Genomic DNA, 27,458 nt, shown 5'->3' with positions numbered 1-27,458 from the left:
AATGCACTTTACTCACGCGAGAGATAATAAAACTGCTGTCAATTGCGTCCTATTGGACGAAATGCAGCAAGGCGAGTAATAATTATCCGGCTATATCACTAATATATAAATAGGATAAGTTTTTTTTTCACACGGTGATAAAGCATTTAACAGTTATCGTAACTATTCAAGTCACAGTGATTATGACCAGGCTGAAATTTTCTACAGGATGAATAAAAACCCGAGGTATCGGGTTTTTTTACTCGACCCTGAATACGCAATGTAGTAGCTGGCTATATGCATGCGATATACATATAGGCTTGAACATAGCGGACGAAAATCTACGTTTCGTGCTGTGCTGCTGATGCATGTTGTTGCCTGCGTCTTGCGGAAATATTTGGTTACAAGAAAAAAAGTTTTATTATCTTTTTTATAAGAGGTCAGGGAAATTTGTCTGGAGGGCATTTCACGTAATGGGTCATCAAATCTCCTGGAACCTCTAATGATTGTTACTGCGTTATTCACGATCGTATTTTTGAAATGCGAGAGTACTGGAAGTTGACGATGTTCCTCCTCTTACAACTCGCGCTGAATTTTGTACGCATAACGTACGTTTGCTGTACTTGTGAAACGCGAAACGACTGCGTGACAACAAAACAAGGAGAGACGGAGAGACGATGTTGTCGAGGTTTCGCTAATGGAAGTCATCTGAGTTGTCACAATGTCTCTACGTGCGCCGAGCGCTTTTGCAAAGCAGACAGCGATTGTGACGGTCAATGCTGTACCTCTAATAAATGTACCGAATGCGATGAGTGTACTCAAAGTTCGGAATGTGACGGGGACGCGGTTTGTTGCGGGAAAAATCGCATGAGCGACTATGCCTATGGTCGATGCAAGATTAATTGCGCCGGATCGCGTTGCGATTCCGATAAACATTGCCTTCGTTGGGATCTGTGTTGTGTCTCAAAAACCTGCATGCGTACCGGATGCGAGGATGAGCATCGGACTGAAAGAATTGGTTTAAGACGCGTGTTCGTGTATTTTGGTATATCTGGAGGGGTCTTAACATCGATCATTTTATCTTTTTTTCTGTACAAACTTATACTGAAGCCTCGGCGAGATTCAGCGAGGGTGAGCCCCCAAAATTTGGAGATGAATACGACGGTGCTGTCAATGACAACAACAGCTCATTGCACGAGCAGTTCCGACCACAATAATGGCAAACCTTCGTTGACGAACTAAGAATAACTGGGAAGTGGGAACAAACAATTAGGGCAATTAAACATATATATACATGCATACACTGCACTTATACACCTTAACAAATTTACGTCACATATACATGTAATTATATTTTATTACTAGCTGTAGAAAGTTATAATCAATCATATCTTCTTATTTATTGGCCATATATGTACACGCATTCTAATTCACCTTTTAACTCGACACAAACGGGCTATATTAAATCCTGAATTATAGCAACAAATTAATATATCGTTGTCTTTTTAGACAGATTTTAAATTACGTTGCTCACTCTAAACGTATAAAGAAGTTGTAAAGAGTGTAGACGAACCATATTGGTTTAGCCTATAGGATCAGAAACAAATAAAAGACTCTTTGGAGAACCTACTTGATATTTTCAACTAAACATTTAGACCATAATACGATATTCGTCTCCGCAATTTGCTAACGCTGTCACCAGCTCTGACAATTTTAAGGAGATATCCTTAAAACTAGGAACTTTGTTGCCTTTGAGGGTTCTCGGGGGGGTTTAAGAAATTTAGGTTTTTCGAGGAATTCGTGAAAAAAATAATTCCCTTTGCCAACCCCGAACATACTTATGTTCACGTGAGTATGTTTTTAAAATGCAAAACATAAATGCAGCAAAGCATGTGTGCATTATAAAATCAAAAGCAAACCAAACCGAACAACTGATATGGCTTACAATAAAACGTTTCAGTTCTTCAGTACTTAGAAACGAGATTGAATTAACAACTAGAAGACAGGAAGAGAAGGCTTAGAAATAGTAAGTAGATCATGCATGGAACGTTTTATATATCAGTTCCCATAATTAAATAAATTAAAATGGGGAAAATGTGAAAAAAACACTTTACAATGCCACTAAGCATGAAGCATTTTGTACACCTTAAAGCGACATTACATTTGATATGTCATAATTGCATAAAACCTAATACGATTATCATTCTCTCGGATAAAAACGAGTGTCACATGCGAGGTCACATGAAACCAGACGTTCGTGAAACCAGGCGTGTTTACACGATCACATGCACCAGGGGCCGGTTGTATCAAGCCCGTTTAGCTTAAACGGTGGATAAGTTCAAAATAGAAAGCAAGACTGCCGTTTTATTCAAGAAGCAAACAAAATGTTTTTGACCTTAATACAAAGATACTGTTTATAACTACAAATTCAGTGCATAATATTCAAGTTGACTTATTTAAGAGAGATGTAAGAGTGTTATTTAATTTTGACTTATCCACCGTTTAAGCTAAACGGGCTTGATACAACCGGCCCCTGAGTATGAACAATATAACGACAAGTCGCGATAGACTTTCCAAACTGAATTGGACAAAGAATTCGTTTATTACATCTTATTTCATTGATTATCTCTATCTGTGAACGCGTTGTAATTCACCTTTTTGATGAACTATTAACGGGTCCGCAGATAGGACCGTAATTGGGGGTTATATTCATCTATTCAACTTATGCCTGACAAATTTCTTTTAACGCTATTGTTCCTACGGTAGATAAACGTGAATATGTGAATACCCCACCCCCCAATTAAGCGGTCTATAGCTACGGCCTTGACTATTAATCGTCAGTAAACAAAAATAAATAATATATAGCACTAACCACATTGTTATCGAATTTACTGCTAAATCAAGTTTTGCTTTATTGTACTGAAAAATCTATTAGTCGAATAAGAAACACTTAAAAGGGAACTCAATTATTAAAAACAAAACTAATAGAATTTGGTCAACACGATACCATTTATTTCCTAAAATTGAACCATATAATATTAACCTATAAATGAGATATTTATTAATGAATATAATCTTTTTACCGTGAAATGATTTTAATCCTATTTCCGTTTCCTTCGTTGTTTTTAGGTACAGCGTATTTTTAAAATTTTTTAATTTTCTCATGAGTCACTTTAACAAAACAACTAGCCCTTTCAAAATACAAAATTTCGCTTAAATGTTTATCGCATAATAGGCCGAGGTCGCTCGACCAATCAGCTGCGAAAAGATCACCCTTTGTAATAATATTAAAGCAATAGGACAAAACTTAAAGAATATCAGTTAAAGCGATATCATTTTAATTAGAATTGAAACACATAGAATCTAGCTATAAAATGAATATTAAAGACGGCCATAAAGGCCGCCGGTCATAGTCTCTATAATTAATTCCATCACGTAAATACACAGTCAGTTCCTTGTACAGCCCATATATAGTCTTCCCGGCCCTCGTCATCCTGTTTAACTATTACGAAGGCGGGTACTGCGGGGTTGAGACTCAGGGAAATGTAGGGGTTGGCGAAGGGGGAACTGGTCGGGTTGCGGGGGTGAAAAGCCTCCTTCCAGGCTATAGTAAGGAGGGGGTTCATTGTAGACTGGGGGTGGTTGAACACCGGTTCGAATTTCGCTCTGTGGAGGTAGTTGCCTCATAACCCCTGCACGTCGGGATGCGCGACGGTAACACAGATATGAGAGAATTCCGCCAAATACGATAAACATTATTACACCTACGAAGATCACTGCGACAATCCAGGGTGCTGTTTTAGAAAATTTCTTACATTTGGAAAATGAACAACTTTCCTTAGGACCTCCACAGTCGCTGTTAAAGAAGCATGTCTCGTCGACACAGCTTTCTTGACAAACGTGAACTTCTTTACTTCGCTTACAACAATACTCTGAACTTGGGCATTCAGAGCTCGACGAACACTCCATGCAGCCGGAGGTGACGCATGTGCTGTTAAGACAACATTCACTCCCACTACAATCACTCTCTGTATAACAGGAGGTAGGCACGACACATTTATTGCTACTCGAATCACAACTCTCTCCAGGCCCTCCACAATCACTGTCGTAGGAGCATTTTTCACCAACACAATTTTTTCGACAAACGTTAACGTGGAAGATTCCTCGCTTACAACAATACTCCGAACTGGAGCATCCAGAATTCGATGAACACCGCGTGCAGCCTGAGGTGACGCAAGTACTATTAAGACAACATGCATCTCCACTACAATCACCGTCTGTAAAACAGAGAGTATTCACGACACATTCATAGCTACTCGAATCACAACTCTCTCCAGGCCCTCCACAATCACTGTCGTAAGAGCATGTTTTCCCAACACAGCTTTTTCGACAAACGTTAACGTCGAAGATTCCTCGCTTACAACAATATTCCGAACTGGAGCATCCAGAATTCGATAGACACGGCGTGCAGCCTGAGGTGACGCATTTGTTGTTAAGACAACATTCACTCCCACTACAATCACCGTCTGTAGAACACTCGACACATATGTTACTGGAGTTGCAAGTCTCAGGCGAACCACCGCAGTCCGAACTGAAAAGGCATGTCTCTCCAACGCAGCTTCGTCGGCAAACGTGGTGATCGTGGAGATATCGGCGTTTACAACAATGCTCTGACGAACCACAGTCAGAATTGTAATTACATTTGACACAGCCTGACGTGGTACACTTTTTTGATATACAGCATTCGTCTTTCCCTCCGCAATCACCATCTGCCTGGCAATAGCGACCGTCGCATGAACTTCCTCCGTAGTAGCATTTTCTACTACTGCCAAGACCATATCCTCTACAACAAACTCCGTACAAACCGCCCCGACAATCCGAATTTGAATCGCATATGTTTTGGCATAAAACACGGCCAAGCTTTCCCATCAATATCGTATTTAAAAGGAAAAGAAAAGCCATAGAGAGGAACGACATTATTTCTTTGTAATATTCACACGTCATAATAATATACGTGATGTACTTAGCTGACCCAGCATGGGGAAATAACTGAGGATGATCGATTGACACTTAACGTTAGGAATAAACGATACTGATAGACATGTAAGTGAGCGAACAAGAGAAAGAGCTCGTGTAAAATGCCGTCGAAAGGAATAGAAAATAAACAGTTTTGATCGGAACAAAGTGAGGATATTATAGTTTGTGTCAATAACGAAATGTTGTGAGGCTGAACTCTTTCTTGTTTACACGCTGGTTGACAGCTTAAATAAAAAAAAGTATATCATATTCAGGATTAGGAACGAGAGGAAGTCGTTGGAAGCGATTGTGACAGCACTGGCAGTTCGGTTAATTATTCCTACACTCATAGCCATAAGGAGGTTGAAGCCAGGCCTCTACGTACTATCAGGCGTAGCAACTGTAGTGATCACATGATCACATCAAAGTGATGCTAACTATTTAAGACTTTTTAAATGACATATATTCGACTTAATGGGAAGGAGATTATGCATGGATTCGGATCTATAAGGAGAATATCTTGTATATTCGCATAAATAGATTACCTACATTCACCTACAATGGAAAAATGTGGGAAAACAGTTTGGAATGCCACTATCATTCTCCCGAATGAAAACGAGTGTAAGATTTTTGTTTTTTTCGGAACAGAGCAAGAATATTATAAAATGTTGTAAAACAGAACACTTCCTTGTTTACAGCCTGGTTGACAGCTTTAATGTAACAAAAAATATCATATTCCAGGATTAAAAGAACGAGAGGAAGTCGTTAGGAGCGATTGCGAGAGCACTTCGGTAATCTATTTCAGGGGTGGATCCAGCACTAGTGCACTAATTTGCATTACAAAACAAAGTGGTTAATTTTAGCAGTTCTCTTGTGTCAGTACCTTCATAAGAAGGTTGAAACCAGGCCTCCAACGTTATATCCCATGCGACGTTATTCCCGCCTCGCGGCTTTGAATTTAAAAACATAAACGAAGTAGTTAATAGCACTGTACTACATTTTACTATAAAATGTAAAATACGCTAGACAAGAAAACCATGAACAAAAGAAGGGTAGTTCCTATGTTTAAATAACAGCGAACTAGACTCTCCATTCGAATAGCTAAGTCCCAAAGCACATCGTTTGTTGTTCATTGTTCGTTTGAAATAATGTTATGAGAATTTACTCCTGACAATTTACTCCTGTTTTGCTAACAATTTTTTTGATGTTCATTTACTGTGGAAACAATGAATTTCTAAAGAAATGAATAATTACAAATAATTGACGATGAAATTTGCATGTAGCAGAACTAAATCGTCAAGCCGGCTAAGCAACTGCCATATCAAATATATTAAAGACAAAATCAAAGGCCATAATCCCTATATATAGTTGCTTTACTTTCACTTCAATGTGCAGTCAGTTACTACATGTACAGTCTTTATACAGCCCACCATCCTTTCGTCATCCTGTTTAACTATTACGAAGGCTGGTACTGCGGGGGTTAAGATTCCGGAATGTGTAGGAGGAATTGAGGTAAACATTTCAGGAATTTCTAATTAATTTATTACATCTTATTTTATTGATCAACTCATTGTAATTCACCTTTATTTGGTGAAATGTTAATCGTCGGTAAACTAAATGCAATTATAGCAGTAACTTAAAAATTGATAAAAATTGATTATGGATATAAGGAAATAAATTCAAACTGCCCACATTGTCATAGAATTTACTGCTAAATCGTACAAGGTTTGCTTTATTATACTCATAAATCTATTATAGTCGAACAATAAACACTACAAAGCGAACTAATAATAACAAAAATAAGAGAAATCTTAGTAAACGCGATTTTTTTTTAACATTAAACTACGTGTAATATTCAGTAGCGCTAGCGTGACAAGCCTGACAATTTACTCCGGCTTTGCTAACAATTATTTTGATGTTCATTTAATGTGGAAACAATGAATTTCTAAAGAAATGAATAATTACAAATAATTGACGTTGAAATTTGCATGTAGCAGAACTAAATCGTCAGGCCGGCTAAGCAACTGCCATATAAAATATATTAAAGACAAAATCAAAGGCCATAATCCCTATATATATAGTTGCTTTACTTTCACTTCAATGTGCAGTCAGTTACTACATGTACAGTCTTTATACAGCCCACCATCCTTTCGTCATCCTGTTTAACTATTACGAAGGCTGGTACTGCGGGGGTTAAGATTCCGGAATGTGTAGGAGGAGTTGAGGTAAACATTTTAGGAATTTCTAATTAATTTATTACATCTTATTTTATTGATCAACTCATTGTAATTCATCTTCCTTGGTGAAATGTTAATCGTCGGTAAACTAAATGCAATAATAGCAGTAACTTAAAAATTGACAAAAATTGATTATGGATAAGGAAATAAATTTAAACTGCCCACATTGTCATAGAATTTACCGCTAAATCGTACAAGGTTTGCTTTATTATACTCATAAATCTATTATAGTCGAACAATAAACACTACAAAGCAAACTAATAATAACAAAAGTAAGAGAAATCTTAGTAAACGCGATTTTTTTAACATTAAACTACGTGTAATATTCAGTAGCGCTAGCGTGACAAGCCTGACAATTTACTCCTGCTTTGCTAACAATTACTTTGATGTTCATTTACTGTGGAAACAATGAATTTCTAAAGAAATGAATAATTACAAATAATTGACGTTGAAATTTGCATGTAGCAGAACTAAATCGTCAGGCCGGCTAAGCAACTGCCATATCAAATATATTAAAGACAAAATCAAAGGCCATAGTCTCTATATATAGTTGCTTTACTTTCACTTCAATGTGCAGTCAGTTACTACATGTACAGTTTTTATACAGCCCTCCATCCTTTCGTCATCCTGTTTAACTATTACGAAGGCTAGTACTGCGGGGTTTAAGAGGTTAAGATTCCGGAATGTGTAGGAGGAGTTGAGGTAAACATTTTAGGAATTTCTAATTAATTCATTACATCTTATTTTATTGATCAACTCATTGTAGTTCACTTTCTTTGGTCTTCAGTTTCACCATCCTTTCGTCTTCCTGTTTAACTATTACCAAGGCCAGTAATGCGGAGGTTAAGATTCCGGAGTGTGTAGGAGGAGTTGAGGTAAACATTTTATGAATTTCTAATTAATTTATTACATCTTATTTTATTGATCAACTCATTGTAGTTCACCTTCCTTGGTGAAATGTTAATCGTCGGTAAAATAAATGCAATTATAGCAGTAACTTAAAAGTTGATAAAAATTAATTATGGATAAGGAAATAAATTCAAACTGCCCACATTGTCATAGAATTTACTGCTGAATCGTACAAGGTTTGCTTTATTATACTTATAAATCTATTAACAATAAACACTACAAAGCAAACACAATATCGAACAATAAACACTACAAAGCAAACTGATAATAACAAAAGTAAGAGAAATCTTAGTAAACGCGATTTTTATTTAACATTGATATACGTGTAATATTAAGACAAAATCCAAGGCCATAGTCCCTATAATATATAGTTGCTTTACTTTCACTTCAATGTGCAGTCAGTTACTACATGTACAGTATTTATACAGCCCACCATCGTTTCGTCATCCTGTTTAAGTATTAGGAAGGCTAGTACTGCGGGGGTTAAGATTCCGGAATGTGTAGGAGGAGTTGCATGAGGTAAACATTTCAGGAGTTTCTAATAAACTTATTACATCTTATTTTATTGATCAACTCATTGTAGTTCACCTTCCTTGGTGAAATGTTAATCGTCGGTAAACTAAATGCAATTATAGCACTAACTTAAAAATTGATAAAAATTGATTATGGATAAGGAAATAAATTCAAACTGCCCATATTGTCATAGAATTTACTGCTAAATCGTACAAGGTTTGCTTTATTATACTCATAAATCTATTATAGTCGAACAAAAGAGACTATAAAGGGAACTATAATAATAAAAAAAGTAAGAGAATTTTAGTAAACGTGATAATATTTATTTATTAATATTGAAATACGTAATATTCAAAGCCGTCAAATTTAGTCTTGCTTTGCTTACAATTACATGTGTATTGACTGTGGAAACTATGAAATTCAAAAGAAATGAATAATTATAAAGAGTTCAAATTTACATAGGAGAACTAAATGTCAGACAGGCTACGCCACTGCCATACTTCGCTACAGATTAAATATTAATGACAAAATCAGAGGCCATATATAAAGGCCTGGTAGGTATAGTCCCTAAATACAGTTTCTAGCTTTACTTCAATATGCACTCAGTAACTCGCATAGACTTAATAAAGTCCTCCTTACCATCTTCATCCTGTTTAACAACTATTATCACGGCTACTACTGCGGAGGTTCTGGGAAATGTAGGGGCTGAGGCGGGGGAGACTGGTTGGGTTGTGGGGAAGGAAAGTCGCCTCCTTGGTTGTAATAAGGAGGAGGGGGAGTATTGCAGACTGGCGGTGGCGGAGCGCTGGTATGACCTTGAGTATTTTCGACAGCAACAATAGCAATTGCGTTCTGGGAAGTAGGCTGTTCGACGACACGTCCACGTTGGAATGAGCCACGGAAACAACGATATGCGAGAATCCCGCCAAACACAGCTAAGAACAGTATCACGCCCACCACGATCACTGGGACAACCCAGGATGCAGTTGTAGAGGAATAGGAAGATCTCTTACATTTGTTGGAATGACATCTCTCCCCAGGCCCTCCACAATCACTGTCGTAGGAGCATTTTTCACCAACACAGGTTTTTCGACAAACGTTAACGTAGCTTCCTCGCTTACAACAATACTCCGAACTGGAGCATCCAGAATTCGATGAACACCGCGTGCAGCCTGAGGTGACGCATTTTCTATTAAGACAACATTCACTCCCACTACAATCACCGTCTGTAGAACACTCGACACATTTTTTGCTACTCGAATCACAACTCTCCTTAGGACCTCCACAATCACTGTCGTAGGAGCATTTTTCACCAACACAGGTTTTTCGACAAACGTTAACTCCTCGCTTACAACAATACTCCGAACTGGAGCATCCAGAATTCGATGAACACCGCGTACAGCCAGAGGTGACGCATTTGCTATTAAGACAACATTTATCACCACTACAATCACCGTCTGTAGAACACTCGACACATTTGGAACTGGAGTTACAACTTTCCCCAGGCCCTCCACAATCACTGTCGTAATGGCATGTTTCCCCAACGCAGCTTTTTCGACAAACGTTAACGTAGTATCCTCGCTTGCAACAATACTCCGAACTAAAGCATTCAGAATTCGATGAACACCGCGTACAGCCAGAGGTGACGCATTTGCTATTAAGACAACATTTATCACCACTACAATCACCGTCTGTAGAACACTCGACACATTTGGAACTGGAGTTACAACTTTCCCCAGGCCCTCCACAATCACTGTCGTAATGGCATGTTTCCCCAACGCAGCTTTTTCGACAAACGTTAACGTAGTATCCTCGCTTGCAACAATACTCCGAACTAAAGCATTCAGAATTCGATGAACACCGCGTACAGCCAGAGGTGACGCATTTGCTATTAAGACAACATTTATCACCACTACAATCACCGTCTGTAGAACACTCGACACATTTGGAACTGGAGTTACAACTTTCCCCAGGCCCTCCACAATCACCGTCGCCAAGGCATGTTTCCCCAACGCAGCTTTTTCGACAAACATTAACGTAGTATCCTCGCTTACAACAATACTCCGAACTGGAGCATCCAGAATTCGATGAACACGGCGTACAGCCTGAGGTGACGCATTTGCTATTAAGACAACATTCACTCCCACTACAATCACCGTCTGTAGAACAGGAGGTGGGCACGACACATTTATTGATGTTACAAGACTCTGACGGACCACCGCAGTCTGAACTGGATGCGCATGTCTCCCCAACGCAGCTTCGTCTGCAAACATGTTTATCGTAAGAATATCGCTGTTTACAACAATACTCTGAAGCACCGCAGTTGAAATTATAATAACAATTGCTACAGCCAAACGTGGTACACGATTTTGATTTACAACATTCGTCTTTCCCTCCGCAATCACCGTCTGTCAGGCAATAGCGACCGAAGCACGAACTACTACCGTAGTAGCAACTTTTAGTAGTTATCACATACCCCTGTCCACTATCTAATACTTTTCTGCAACAAACGTTGTTGCTGTAAGAGCTGCTCACACAATCAGAATTTGAATTGCACCTGGCAAAAACCAGGCCAAACTTTCCCATTATTATCGCTTTCGAAAGAAAAAATAAAGTCATATAGACGAACGACATCTTGTATGTGTCAATCACAAAACGTTATGAGACAAAACACTTCTTTGTCAGCGTACATGAGGAAGTCGTTGGGGACGATTGTGAGAGCACTGACCGTTACGACCACCCACTAATAATTTTTCGTAATGCTATGACCAGAGTTCTGTAAAATATTTCTACATTCATACAATAAGCCAGCTAAAGCGTGGCTTCCACGTACTTGCATGTAGTCGCAACTGTTGTGATCACATCAAACTGATGCAAACTATCGCACACTTTTCAAAGTAACATAAATTCGCGACAGTTGCAACTTAATAGGAAAGAGTTCATGCATGAAATCGGGTTTACAAAGATGAAGCCTCTCGTATACCTTAACCAACACTTTATAGGATACGACATAATTTGAAAAACCTACTAGAATTCTTAAAACAAACTTAGACTCGACAAACCGAAGTAAGAATGTACACTCGCTGTATTTATAATACGGTAAACATTTTACGAGATCTAATTTATATCATTTTCAAACTTTCATCTTTATCTATTTGGTCTATTTAAACACATTGTAGTTCACCTTTTTGGTAAAATGTTAATCGTCGGTAAACTAAATGAAATTATAGCACTAACTTAAAATTTGTGTGAAACTTATTAAGATTATGGAAACTAATTTAAACCGCCCACATTGTCATAGAATTTATTGCAAAATCATACAAGGTTCGCTTTTTTGTACTCAGAAATTTATTATAGTCGAACAATAAACACTACAAAGCGAACTAATAATAAGAAAAGTAAGAGAATCTTAGTAAACGGGATTTTTTTTAACATTAAACTACGTGTAATATTCAGTAACGTGACAAGCCTGACAATTTACTCCTGTTTTGCTAACTATTATTTTGATGTTCATTTCCTGTGGAAACAATGACTTTCTAAAGAAATGAATAATTATACAAATAATTAACGTTGAAATTTCCATGTAGCACAACTAAATCGTCAGGCCGGCTACGCAACTTCCATGCAAATTAAATATTAAAGACAAAATCAAAGGCCATAGTCTCTCTCTCTCTATATATATATATATATATAGTTGCTTTACTTTCACTTCAATGTGCAGTCAGTTACTACATGTACAGTCTTTATACAGCCCATCATCCTTTCGTCATCCTGTTTAACTATTACGAAGGCTAGTACTGCGGGGGTTAAGATTCCGGAATGTGTAGGAGGAGTTGAGGTAAACATTTTATTTTAGTAGTAAGAGAGAGAAATCTTAGTAAACCCGATTTTTATTTAACATTGAACTACGTGTAATATTAAGACAAAATCCAAGGCCATAGTCCCTATAATATATAGTTGCCTTACTTTCACTTCAATGTGCAGTCAGTTACTACATGTACAGTCTTTATACAGCCCATCATCCTTTCGTCATCCTGTTTAACTATTACGAAGGCTAGTACTGCGGGGGTTAAGATTCCGGAATGTGTAGGAGGAGTTGAGGTAAACATTTTATTTTAGTAGTAAGAGAGAGAAATCTTAGTAAACGCGATTTTTATTTAACATTGAACTACGTGTAATATTAAGACAAAATCCAAGGCCATAATCCCTATATATAGTTGCTTTACTTTCACTTCAATGTGCAGTCAGTTACTACATGTACAGTCTTTATACAGCCCTCCATCCTTTCGTCATCCTGTTTAACTATTACGACGGCCAGTAATGCGAAGGTTAAGATTCCGGAATGTGTAGGAGGAGTTGAGGTAAACATTTAAGGAATTTCTAATTAACTTATTACATCTTATTTTATTGATCAACTCATTGTAATTCATCTTCCTTGGTGAAATGTTAATCGTCGGTAAACTAAATGCAATTATAGCAGTAACTTAAAAATTGATAAAAATTGATAAAAATTGATTATCGATAAGGAAATAAATTCAAACTGCCCACATTGTCGTAGAATTTACTGCCAAATCGTACAAGGTTTTCTTTATTATACTCATAAATCTATTACAGTCGAACAAAAGAGACTATAAAGGGAACTAATAATAACAAAAGTAAGAGAATTTTAGTAAACGCGATATTATTTATTTCTTAATATTGAAATACGTAATATTCAAAGCCGTCAAATTTAGTCTTGCTTTGCTTACAATTACATGTATATTGACTGTGGAAACTATGAAATTCAAAGGAAATGAATAATTATAAAGAGTTCACATTTACATAGGAGAACTAAACGACAGACTGGCTACGCCACTGCCATACTTTGCTATAGATTAAATATTAATGACAAAATCAGAGGACATATATAAAGGCCTGGTAGGTATAGTCCCTAAATACAGTTTCTAGCTTTACTTCAATATGCATTCAGTAACTCGCATAGACTTAATAAAGTCCTCCTTACCATCTTCATCCTGTTTAACAACTATTACCCCGGCTACTACTACGGAGGTTCTGGGAAATGTAGGGGTTGAGGCAGGGGAAACTGGTTGGGTTGTGGGGAAGGAAAGTCTCCTCCCTGGTTGTAATGAGGAGGAGGGGGAGTATTGTAGACTGGTGGTGGTGGAGCGCTGGTATGACCTTGAGTATTCTCGACAGCAACAATAGCAATTGTGTTCTGGGAAGCAGGTTGTTCCACGACCCGCCCACGTTGGGCTGAGCCACGGAAACAACGATAAGCGGGAATCCCGCCAAATACGGCTAAGAACAGTATCACGCCCACCACGATCACTGGGACAACCCAGGATGCAGTTGTAGAGGAATAGGAAGATATCTTACATTTGTTGGAATGACATCTCTCCCCAGGCCCTCCACAATCACTGTCGTAGGAGCATTTTTCACCAAGACAGGTTTTTCGACAAACGTTAAGGTAGATTCCTCGCTTACAGCAAAGCTCCGAACTGGAGCATCCAGAATTCGATGAACACCGCGTGCAGCCTGAGATGACGCATGTGCTATTAAGACAACATTTATCACCACTGCAATCACCGTCTGTAGAACACTCGACACATTTTTTGCTACTCGAATCACAACTCTCTCCAGGACCTCCACAATCACTGTCGTAGGAGCATTTTTCCCCAACACAGCTTTTTCGACAAACGCTAGAACAGTAGCTTCCTCGCTTACAACAATACTCTGAACTGGAGCATCCAGAATTCGATGAACACCGCGTACAGCCAGAGGTGACGCATTTGTTATTAAGACAACATTCACTCCCACTACAATCACCGTCTGTAGAACACTCGACACATTTGGAGCTGGAATTACAACTTTCCCCAGGCCCTCCACAATCACTGTCGTAATGGCATGTTTCCCCAACGCAGCTTTTTCCACAAACGCTAGAATAGTAGCTTCCTCGCTTACAACAATACTCTGAACTGGAGCATCCAGAATTCGATGAACACCGCGTACAGCCTGAGGTGACGCATTTGTTATTAAGACAACACTCACTCCCACTACAATCACCGTTTGTAGAACACTCGACACATTTTTTGCTACTCGAATCACAAACTCCCCGCCCAGGCCCTCCACAATCACCGTCGTAGGAGCATTTTTCACCAACACAGCTTTTTCGACAAACGTTAACGTCGTAGTCTCCTCGCTTGCAACAATACTCCGAACTAGAGCATTCAGAATTCGATGAACAAGGGGTGCAGCCTGAGGTGACGCATTTGCTATTAAGACAACATTTACTCCCACTACAATCACCGTCCGTATAACACTCGACACATTTGTAATTGAAGTCACAATACTCTGACGAACCACCGCAGTCCGAACTGTAAAGGCATTTCTCCCCAACGCAGCTTCTTCTGCAAACATGTTTTTCGGAAGTATATAGCTGTTTGCAACAATACTCTGAAAAACCGCAGTTGGAATTAGAGTGACAATTGCTACAGCCTGACTTGGTACACTTCTTTGATTTACAACATTCGCCTTTCCCTCCGCAATCACCGTCTGCCAGGCAATAGCGACCGACGCATGAACTATTTCCGTAGTAGCATTCTGTAGTACTGAACACAAGATCGAGATACCTGTGAAACACTTTTCGGCAGCAAACATTGTTGCTGTAATAGCTGCTCACACAATCAGAATTTGACTTACATGAAGCCAAAACCAGGCCAAACTTTCCGATTATTATCGCATTCGAAAGCAAAATTAAAGTCATATAGACGAACGACATCTTGTATGTGTCAAGAACAAAACGTTGTGAGACAAAACACTTCTTTGTCAGCGTACATGAGGAAGTCGTTCGGGACGGTTGTGAGAGCACTGACCCTTACGACCACCCACTACCAATTCTTCTCAGTGCTATGACCACACTTCTGTAAACCATTTCTACATTCCCAGAAGAAGCCGGCTAAAGCGTGCATGGCCTCCACGTACTAGCGTCTGGTCGCAACTGTAGTGATCACATCAAACTGATGCAAACTATCGCACACTTTTCAAAATAACATAAATTCGCGACAGTTGGAACTAAATGGGAAAGAGTTCATGCATGAAATCGGGTTTATAAATATGAAGCCTCTCGTATACCTTAACCAACACTTTATAGGATACGATATACTGTAATTGGAAAAACCTACTAGAATTCTCACATCAAACTTAGACTCGCCAAACCGGGGTAAGAATGTACACTCGCTGTATTTATAATACGGTTAACTTTTTACGAGATCTAATTTATTTCATCTTCAAACTTTCATCTTTATCTACCTCATCTATTTAAACACATTGTAGTTCACCTTTTTGGTAAAATGTTAATCGTCGGTAAACTAAATGAAATTATAGCACTAACTTAAAATTTGTGTGAAACTTATTAAGATTATGGAAACTAATTTAAACCGCCCAGATTGTCATAGAATTTATTGCAAAATCATACAAGGTTCGCTTTTTTGTGCTCAGAAATCTATACTAGTCGAACAATAAACACTACAAAGGGAACTAATAATAAGAAAAGTAAGAGAATTTTAGTAAACGCGATTTTTTTTTAACATTGAACTACGTGTAATATTCAGTAACGTGACAAGCCTGACAATTTACTCCTGTTTTGCTAACTATTATTTTGATGTTCATTTCCTGTGGAAACATGCAATGACTTTCTAAAGAAATGAATAATTATACAAATAATTAACGTTGAAATTTCCATGTAGCAGAACTAAATCGTCACGCCGGCTACGCAACTTCCAGATTAAATATTAAAGACAAAATCAAAAGCCATAGTCTCTATATATAGTTGCTTTACTTTCACTTCAATGAGCAGTCAGTTACTACATGTACAGTCTTTATACAGCCCTCCATCCTTTCGTCATCCTGTTTAACTATTACGAAGGCTAGTACTGCGGAGGTTAAGATTCCGGAATGTGTAGGAGGAGTTGAGGTAAACATTTTAGGAATTTCTAATTAATTTATTACATCTTATTTTATTGATCAACTCATTGTAGTTCACCTTCCTTGGTGAAATGTTTATCGTCGGTAAACTAAATGCAATTATAGCAGTAACTTAAAAATTGATAAAAATTGATTATGGATCAGGAAATAAATTCAAACTGCCCACATTGTCATAGAATTTCCTGCTAAATCGTTCAAGGTTTGCTTTATTATACTCATAAATCTATTACAGTCGAACAAAAGAGACTATAAAGGGGACTAATAATAACAAAAGTAAGAGAATTTTAGTAAACGCGATATTATTTACTTCTTAATATTGAAATACGTAATATTCAAAGCCGTCAAATTTAGTCTTGCTTTGCTTACAATTACATGTTTATTGACTGTGGAAACTATATATGAAATTCAAAATAAATGAATAATTATAAAGAGTTCAAATTTACATAGGAGAACTAAATCTCAGACTGGCTTCGCCACTGCCATACTTTGCTATAGATTAAATATTAATGACAAAATCAGAGGCCATATATAAAGGCCTGGTAGGTATAGTCCCTAAATACAGTTTCACCATCGTTTTGTCATCCTGTTTAACTATTACGAAGGCTAGTACTGCGGGGGTTAAGATTCCGGAATGTGTAGGAGGAGTTGATGTAAACATTTTAGGAATTTCTAATTAATTTATTACATCTTATTTTATTGATCAACTCGTTGTAGTTCACCTTCCTTGGTGAAATGTTTATCGTCGGTAAACTAAATGCAATTATAGCAGTAACTTAAAAATTGATAAAAATTTATTATTGATAAGGAAATAAATTCAAACTGCCCACATTGTCATAGAATTTACTGCTAAATCGTACAAGGTTTGCTTTATTATACTCATAAATCTATTACAGTCGAACAAAAGAGACTATAAAGGAAACTAATAATAACAAAAGTAAGAGAATTTTAGTAAACGCGATATTATTTATTTCTTAATATTGAAATACGTAATATTCAAAGCCGTCAAATTTAGTCTTGCTTTGCTTACAATTACATGAAAATTGACTGTGGAAACTTTGAAATTCAAAAGAAATGAATAATTATAAAGAGTTCAAATTTACATAGGAGAACTAAATCTCAGACTGGCTACGCCACTGCCATACTTTGTTATAGATTAAATATTAATGACAAAATCAGAGGCCATATATAAAGGCCTGGTAGGTATAGTCCCTAAATACAGTTTCACCATCGTTTTGTCATCCTGTTTACCTATTACGAAGGCTAGTACTGCGGGGGTTAAGATTCCGGAATGTGTAGGAGGAGTTGAGGTAAACATTTTAGGAATTTCTAATTAATTTATTACATCTTATTTTATTGATCAACTCATTGTAGTTCACCTTCTTTGGTGAAAAGTTTATCGTCGGTAAACTAAATGCAATTATAGCAGTAACTTAAAAATTGATAAAAATTGATTATGGATAAGGAAATAAATTTAAACTGCCCACATTGTCATAGAATTTACTGCTAAATCGTACAAGGTTTGCTTTATTATACTCATAAATCTATTATAGTCGAACAATAAACACTACAAAGCGAACTAATAATAACAAAAGTAAGAGAAATCTTAGTAAACGCGATTTTTTTAACATTAAACTACGTGTAATATTCAGTAGCGCTAGCGTGACAAGCCTGACAATTTACTCCTGCTTTGCTAACAATTATTTTGATGTTCATTTACTGTGGAAACAATGAATTTCTAAAGAAATGAATAATTACAAATAATTGACGTTGAAATTTGCATGTAGCAGAACTAAATCGTCAGGCCGGCTAAGCAACTGCCATATCAAATATATTAAAGACAAAATCAAAGGCCATAGTCTCTATATATAGTTGCTTTACTTTCACTTCAATGTGCAGTCAGTTACTACATGTACAGTCTTTATACAGCCCAACATCCATTCGTCATCCTGTTTAACTATTACGAAGGCTAGTACTGCGGGGGTTAAGATTCCGGAATGTGTAGGAGGAGTTGAGGTAAACATTTTAGGAATTTCTAATTAATTTATTACATCTTATTTTATTGATCAACTCATTGTAGTTCACCTTCTTTGGTGAAATGTTAATCTTCGGTAAACTATTAATGCAATTATAGCAGTAACTTAAAAATTGATAAAAATTGATTATGGATAAGGAAATAAATTCAAACTGCCCACATTGTCATAGAATTTACTGCTAAATCGTACAAGGTTTGCTTTATTATACTCATAAATCTATTATAGTCGAACAAAAGAGACTATAAAGGGAACTAATAATAACAAAAGTAAGAGAATTTTAGTAAACGCGATACTATTTATTTCTTAATATTGAAATACGTAATATTCAAAGCCATCAAATTTAGTCTTGCTTTGCTTACAATTACATGTATATTGACTGTGGAAACTTTGAAATTCAAAAGAAATGAATAATTATAAAGAGTTCAAATTTACATAGGAGAACTAAATCTCAGACTGGCTTCGCCACTGCCATACTTTGCTATAGATTAAATATTAATGACAAAATCAGAGGCCATATATAAAGGCCTGGTAGGTATAGTCCCTAAATACAGTTTCACCATCGTTTTGTCATCCTGTTTAACTATTACGAAGGCTAGTACTGCGGAGGTTAAGATTCCGGAATGTGTAGGAGGAGTTGAGGTAAACATTTTAGGAATTTCTAATTAATTTATTACATCTTATTTTATTGATCAACTCATTGTAGTTCACCTTCCTTGGTGAAATGTTTATCGTCGGTAAACTAAATGCAATTATAGCAGTAACTTAAAAATTGATAAGAATTGATAAAAATTGATAAAAATTGATAAAAATTGATTATGGATAAGGAAATAAATTCAATCCGCCCACATTGTCATAGAATTTATTGCAAAATCATACAAGGTTCGCTTTTTTGTACTCAGAAATCTATTATAGTCGAAAAATAAACACTACAAAGGGAACTAATAATAACAAAAGTAAGAGAATCTTAGTAAACGCGATATTATTTTATTTTTTAACATTAAACTACGGGTAATATTCACTAGCGTGACAAGCCTGACAATTTACTCCTGCTTTGCCAACATTTATTTTGATGTTCATTTACTGTGGAAACAATGATTTTCTGAAGAAATGAATAATTACAAATAATAAACGTTGAAATTTGCATGTAGCAGAACTATTTAGTCAGGCCGGCTACGCAACTTCCAGATAAAATATTAAATACAAAACCAAAGGCTATAGTCCCTATACATATTTGCATTACTTTCACTTCAATGTGAAGTCAGTTACTACATGTACAGTCTTTATACAGCCCACCATCGTTTCGTCATCCTGTTTAAGTATTAGGAAGGCTAGTACTGCGGGGGTTAAGATTCCGGAATGTGTAGGAGGAATTGAGGTAAAAATTTCAGGAGTTTCTAATTAATTTATTACATCTTATTTTATTGATCAACTCATTGTAATTCACCTTCTTTGGTGAAATGTTAATCGTCGGTAAACTAAATGCAATTATAGCAGTAACTTAAAAATTGATAAAAATTGATTATGGATAAGGAAATAAATTCAAACTGCCCACATTGTCATAGAATTTACTGCTAAATCGTACAAGGTTTGCTTTATTATACTCATAAATCTATTATAGTCGAACAATAAACACTACAAAGCGAACTAATAATAACAAAAGTAAGAGAAATATTAGTAAACGCGATTTTTTTTAACATTAAACTACGTGTAATATTCAGTAGCGCTAGCGTGACAAGCCTGACAATTTACTCCTGCTTTGCTAACAATTATTTTGATGTTCATTTACTGTGGAAACAATGAATTGCTAAAGAAATGAATAATTACAAATAATTGACGTTGAAATTTGCATGTAGCAGAACTAAATCGTCAGGCCGGCTACGCAACTGCCATATCAAATATATTAAAGACAAAATCAAAGGCCATAATCCCTATATATATATAGTTGCTTTAGTTTCACTTCAATGTGCAGTCAGTTACTACATGTACAGTCTTTACACAGCCCACCATCGTTTCGTCATCCTGATTAACTATTACGAAGGCTAGTACTGCGGGGGTTAAGATTCCGGAATGTGTAGGAGGAGTTGAGGTAAACATTTTAGGATATTCTAATTAATTTATTACATCTTATTTTATTGATCAACTCATTGTAATTCACCTTCCTTGGTGAAATGTTTATCGTCGGTAAACTAAATGCAATTATAGCAGTAACTTAAAAATTGATAAAAATTGATTATGGATAAGAAAATAAATTCAAACTGCCCACATTGTCATAGAATTTACTGCTAAATCGTACAAAGTTTGCTTTATTATACTCATAAATCTATTACAGTCGAACAAAAGAGACTATAAAGGGAACTAATGATAACAAAAGTAAGAGAATTTTAGTAAACGCGATATTATTTATTTCTTAATATTGAAATACGTAATATTCAAAGCCGTCAAATTTAGTCTCGCTTTGCTTACAATTACATGTATATTGACTGTGGAAACTATGAAATTCAAAAGAAATGAATAATTATAAAGAGTTTAAATTTCCATAGCAGAACTAAATCTCAGACTGGCTTCGCCACTGCCATACTTTGTTATAGATTAAATATTAATGACAAAATCAGAGGCCATATATAAGGCCGGGTAGGTATAGTCCCTAAATACAGTTTCACCATCGTTTTGTCAACTTGTTTAACTATTACGAAGGCTAGTACTGCGGGGGTTAAGATTCCGGAATGTGTAGGAGGAGTTGAGGTAAACATTTTAGGAATTTCTAATTAATTTATTACATCTTATTTTATTGATCAACTCATTGTAGTTCACCTTCCTTGGTGAAATGTTTATCGTCGGTAAACTAAATGCAATTATAGCAGTAACTTAAAAATTGATAAAAATTGATTATGGATAAGAAAATAAATTCAAACTGCCCACATTGTCATAGAATTTACTGCTAAATCGTACAAAGTTTGCTTTATTATACTCATAAATCTATTACAGTCGAACAAAAGAGACTATAAAGGGAACTAATGATAACAAAAGTAAGAGAATTTTAGTAAACGCGATATTATTTATTTCTTAATATTGAAATACGTAATATTCAAAGCCGTCAAATTTAGTCTCGCTTTGCTTACAATTACATGTATATTGACTGTGGAAAATATGAAATTCAAAAGAAATGAATAATTATAAAGAGTTTAAATTTCCATAGCAGAACTAAATCTCAGACTGGCTTCGCCACTGCCATACTTTGTTATAGATTAAATATTAATGACAAAATCAGAGGCCATATATAAGGCCGGGTAGGTATAGTCCCTAAATACAGTTTCACCATCGTTTTGTCAACTTGTTTAACTATTACGAAGGCTAGTACTGCGGGGGTTAAGATTCCGGAATGTGTAGGAGGAGTTGAGGTAAACATTTTAGGAATTTCTAATTAATTTATTACATCTTATTTTATTGATCAACTCATTGTAGTTCATTTTCCTTGGTGAAATGTTTATCGTCGGTAAACTAAATGCAATTATAGCATTAACTTAAAAATTGATAAAAATTGATCATGGATAAGGAAATAAATTTAAACTGCCCACATTGTCATAGAATTTACTGCTAAATCGTACAAGGTTTGCTTTATTATACTCATAAATCTATTATAGTCCAACAATAAACACTACAAAGCGAACTAATAATAACAAAAGTAAGAGAAATCTTAGTAAACGAGATTTTTTTTAACATTAAACTACGTGTAATATTCAGTAGCGCTAGCGTGACAAGCCTGACAATTTACTCCTGTTTTGCTAACAATTTTTTTGATGTTCATTTACTGTGGAAACAATGAATTTCTAAAGAAATGAATAATTACAAATAATTGACGATGAAATTTGCATGTAGCAGAACTAAATCGTCAAGCCGGCTAAGCAACTGCCATATCAAATATATTAAAGACAAAATCAAAGGCCATAATCCCTATATATAGTTGCTTTACTTTCACTTCAATGTGCAGTCAGGTACTACATGTACAGTCTTTATACAGCCCACCATCCTTTCGTCATCCTGTTTAACTATTACGAAGGCTAGTACTGCGGGGGTTAAGATTCCGGAATGTGTAGGAGGAATTGAGGTAAACATTTCAGGAATTTCTAATTAATTTATTACACCTTATTTTATTGATCAACGCATTGTAATTCACCTTCCTTGGTGAAATGTTTATCGTCGGTAAACTAAATGCAATTATAGCAGTAACTTAAAAATTGATAAAAATTGATAACTAGGGATCCAAGGATAGTGCAAAGTTTTCATGCCCTGTAATACCTAAGCAACACGTTTTCCCAACATAAACATTTTGACTTATGCCAGTAAAAATATAATGAACTAGGTTAAACATTAATCAAAAGGAAATTATTCAAAGTACTCAAGTTACGTTAGCCGCGGATACTGTCACTATTAAATTATAATTTTAGTTGCCCATGTAAACCGGACGCGATTTTCTCAGTTTAGTCTCTTTTCTTCGTCAAACAACTGTGACTACATTCACTACATTTATATGATGGCAACAATTTATCGTCATTTCATAAGAATAGCCAAAATAGTTGCGTTGTAAATAATGTAAATAAACCGCGGTGCATATTATGTCTATGATGTGGATACTTCGACGCGTAGCTAAATCGATACAAAACAATATACATATAATCAATACTGTATACCGCCAAAATGATTTGATTACTGCACAAAATGTCCGTTTTGTATAGTATCATTTATGTACTGTATGCAGAATACCAGGTATCGACTTGCTATATATCGACATAATATATATTCGTCATTCGTGTAAGAGATCTATCATTACATAAACAACACAGCGTCGTTTCTTCCTAACCTATTAGCTCTATTTATGGAATAAACCTTCCAAATTATATTTGTGTCGAATTGAATGCTCGTAATTCATAACATAAGTTGATAAATTGCGTAGATTCTCAAAGAATTGCACGATTTTTACGCTCGGAATGTTTTGAAGCAATGCTCGTCGCTCCTCGTTTCTTTACATCGTGAATAATGTTGAAGGCTCGACGGCACATGCGCAGTTGCGACGTATAGGAAAAAATCGGGTGTTCCGGGGGTAAATCTGCACAAATCCCTTTGAAACAAAACCCAAACCGCGGAAAAGCAATGCTTTAAAATTTACAGTAACCGTCAAAATTCCTCAATATTTTGGTGAACTTAGCAAAAGGGATGTAGAGGATTAATAAATAAAGCAAGTTAAACTGATTTAAAAACTTTAAATTACTGATTATATACAAAAAGCTACTATACGCATAAAAACACTCCGCCCCCCGGAGTTTACACTATGACTGACTGACTGACTGTCTGACTGTCTGATGTGAATTTTCGCCACTCACCACAATACTGCAAAGTTTCACAGAAACTTTGCACTAAAAATTGATTATCGATAAGGAAATAAATTCAAACTGCCCACATTGTCATAGAATTTACTGCTAAATCGTAAAAGGTTTGCTTTATTACACTCATAAATCTATTACAGTCGAACAAAAGAGACTATAAAGGAAACTAATAATAACAAAAGTAAGAGAATTTTAGTAAACGCGATATTATTTATTTCTTAATATTGAAATACGTAATATTCAAAGCCGTCAAATTTAGTCTTGCTTTGCTTACAATTACATGTATATTGACTGTGGAAACTATGAAATTCAAAGGAAATGAATAATTATAAAGAGTTCAAATTTACATAGGAAAACTAAATGTCAGACTGGCTACGCCACTGCCATACTTTGTTATAGATTAAATATTAATGACAAAATCAGAGGCCATATATAAAGGCCTGGTAGGTATAGTCCTTAAATACAGTTTCCAGCTTTACTTTAATATGCACTCAGTAACTCGTATATTCTTAATAAAGTCCTCCTTCCCATCGTCATACTGTTTAACAACTATTACCACGGCTAGTACTTCGGAGGTTCCGGGAAATGTAGGGGTTGAGGCGGGGGAAACTGGTTGGGTTGTGGGGAAGGAAAGTCTCCTTCCTGGTTGTAAGGAGGAGGAAGAGTATTGCAGACTGGCGGTGGTGGAGCGCTGGTATGACCTTGAGTATTTTCGACAGCAACAATAGCAATTGCGTTCTGGGGAGTAGGTTGTCCCACGACCCGTCCACGCTGGGATGAGCCACGGAAACAACGATATGCGGGAATCCCGCCAAATACGGCTAAGAACAGTATCACGCCTACCACGATCACTGGGACAACCCAGGATGCAGTTGTAGAGGAATTGGAAGATATCTTACATTTGTTGGAATGACATCTCTCCCCAGGCCCTCCACAATCACTGTCGTAGGAGCATTTTTCACCAACACAGTTTTTTCGACAAACGTTAACGTAGATTCCTCGCTTGCAACAATACTCCGAACTGGAGCATCCAGAATTCGATGAACACCGCGTGCAGCCAGAGGTGACGCATGTGCTATTGAGACAACATTTATCACCACTGCAATCACCGTCTGTAGAACACTCGACACATTTTTTGCTACTCGAATCACACCTCTCTCCAGGCCCTCCACAATCACTGTCGTACGAGCATTTTTCACCAACACAGCTTTTTCGACAAACGTTAACGTCGAAGATTCCTCGCTTGCAACAATACTCTGAACTGGAGCATCCAGAATTCGATGAACACGGCGTACAGCCAGAGGTGACGCATTTGTTATTAAGACAACATTCACTCCCACTACAATCACCGTCTGTAAAACAGGATGAAGACACGACGCATTTTTTGCTACTCGAATCACAACTCTCCCAAGGCCCTCCACAATCACTGTTGTAGGAGCATGTTTCCCCAACACAGCTTTTTCGACAAACGTTAACGTCGAAGATTCCTCGCTTGCAACAATACTCTGAACTGGAGCATTCATAATTCGTTGAACACTGCGTACAGCCAGAGATGACGCATTTGTTATTAAGACAACATTTATCACCGCTACAATCACCGTCTGTAGAACACTCGACACATTTTTCGCTACTCCAATCACAATTCTCTCCAGGCCCTCCACAATCACTGTCGTCGGAGCATTTTTCACCAATACAATTTTTTCGACAAACGTTAACGTAGCTTCCTCGTTTACAACAATACTCCGAACTAGAGCATCCAGAATTCGATGAACACCACGTGCAGCCTGAGGTGACGCATTTATTATTAAGACAACATTCACTCCCACTACAATCACCGTCTGTAGAACACTCGACACATTTTTTGCTTCTCGAATCACAACTCTCTCCAGGCCCTCCACAATCACTGTCGTACGAGCATTTTTCCCCAACACAGCTGCTTTGACAAACATTAGTGTAGCTTCCTCGCTTACAACAATACGTCGAACCGGAGCATCAAAAATTCGATAAACACGTTGTTGACGATTTCTTACATTTGTTGAAACGACAACTCTCCCCTGGCCCTCCACAATCACTGTCCGAGTAGCATGTCTCCCCGACACAGCTGCTTCGACAAACATTAGTGTAGCTTCCTCGCTTACAACAATAGGTCAAACCGGAGCATCCAGAATTCGATGAACACGGCAAGGCACATTTTTTATTGGAGTTACAATACTCTGACGAACCACCGCAGTCTGAACTGGAATGGCATGTCTCCCCAACGCAGCTTCGTCTGCAAACATGTTTATCGAAATAATATCGCTGTTTACAACAATACTCTGAGAAACCGCAGTTGGAATTAGAGTAACAATTGCTACAGCCTGACGTGGTACACTTGTTTGATTTACAGCATTCGTTTTTGCCTCCGCAATCACCGTCTGTTGTGCAATAGCGACCGACGCATGAACTTCTTCCGTAATAGCATCTTGTACTAGTATATCCATATTGATAGGCATATCCTTTACAGCAAACTTTGTTGCTGTAATAGCCGCTCACACAATCAGAATTTGACTTGCATGAGGCCAAAACCAGGCCAAACTTTCCCATTATTATCGCATTCGAAAGCAAAAGTAAAGTCATATAGACGAACGACATCTTGTATGTGTCAAGAACAAAACGTTGTGAGACAAGACACTTCTTTGTCAGCGTACATGAGGAAGTCGTTCGGGACGGTTGTGAGAGCACTGACCCTTACGACCACCCACTACCAATTCTTCTCAGTGCTATGACCACACTTCTGTAAACTATTTCTACATTCCCAGAAGAAGCCGGCTAAAGCGTGCATGGCCTCCACTTACTAGCGTCTGGTCAGAAATGTAGTTATCACATCAAACTGATGGAAACTATCGCACACTTTTCAAAATAACATAAATTCGCGACAGTTGGAACTAAATGGGAAAGAGTTCATGCATGAAATCGGGTTTATAAATATGAAGCATTTCGTATACCTTAACCAACACTTTATACGATACGACATACTGCATGTAATTGGAAAAACCTAATAGAATTCTCACATCAAACTTAGACTCGCCAAACCGGGGTAAGAATGTACACTCGCTGTATTTATAATACGATTAACATTTTACGATATCTAATTTATATCATGTTCAAACTTTCATCTTTATCTATTTGGTCTAAAAAAAACGCGATTTTTTTTTAACATTGAACTATGTATAATATTCAGTAGCGTGACAAGCCTGACAATTTACTCCTGTTTTGCTAACAATTATTTTGATGTTCATTTGCAGTGGAAACAATGATTTTCTAAAGAAATAAATAATTACAAATAATTGACGTTCAAATTTGCATGTAGCAGAACTAAATCGTCAGGTCGGCTACGCAACTTCCAGATTAAATATTAAAGACAAAAT

General features: G+C 36.7%; 2 protein-coding genes across 2 annotated transcripts in view; both read right to left on the bottom strand.

Annotated features, from left to right (window-relative positions):
• The window catches only part of LOC114520778 (small subunit processome component 20 homolog), a 121,104-nt gene that overhangs the window by 12,064 nt on the left and 81,582 nt on the right, over positions 1-27,458 (bottom strand). The window lies entirely within an intron of this gene.
• Positions 13,194-15,459, bottom strand: LOC114520779 (tenascin-like). Its single transcript, XM_028541112.1, has one exon. The coding sequence runs from the start codon at positions 15,430-15,432 to the stop codon at positions 13,696-13,698; it is 1,737 nt and encodes a 578-aa protein (XP_028396913.1). The 5' UTR covers positions 15,433-15,459; the 3' UTR covers positions 13,194-13,695.

Source organism: Dendronephthya gigantea, unplaced genomic scaffold (genome assembly GCF_004324835.1).
Source record: "Dendronephthya gigantea isolate DGI-Jeju-01 unplaced genomic scaffold, DenGig_1.0 000018F, whole genome shotgun sequence".
NCBI lineage: Eukaryota > Metazoa > Cnidaria > Anthozoa > Malacalcyonacea > Nephtheidae > Dendronephthya > Dendronephthya gigantea.
The sequence above is the reverse complement of the archived record's forward strand: the minus strand, read 5'-3'. Positions and strand labels throughout refer to the sequence as shown.

Bases quoted from the DNA above. Each gene is read 5' to 3' on its own strand.
- LOC114520779 (XM_028541112.1), bottom strand. From the start codon at position 15,432: ATGTCGTTCGTCTATATGACTTTAATTTTGCTTTCGAATGCGATAATA.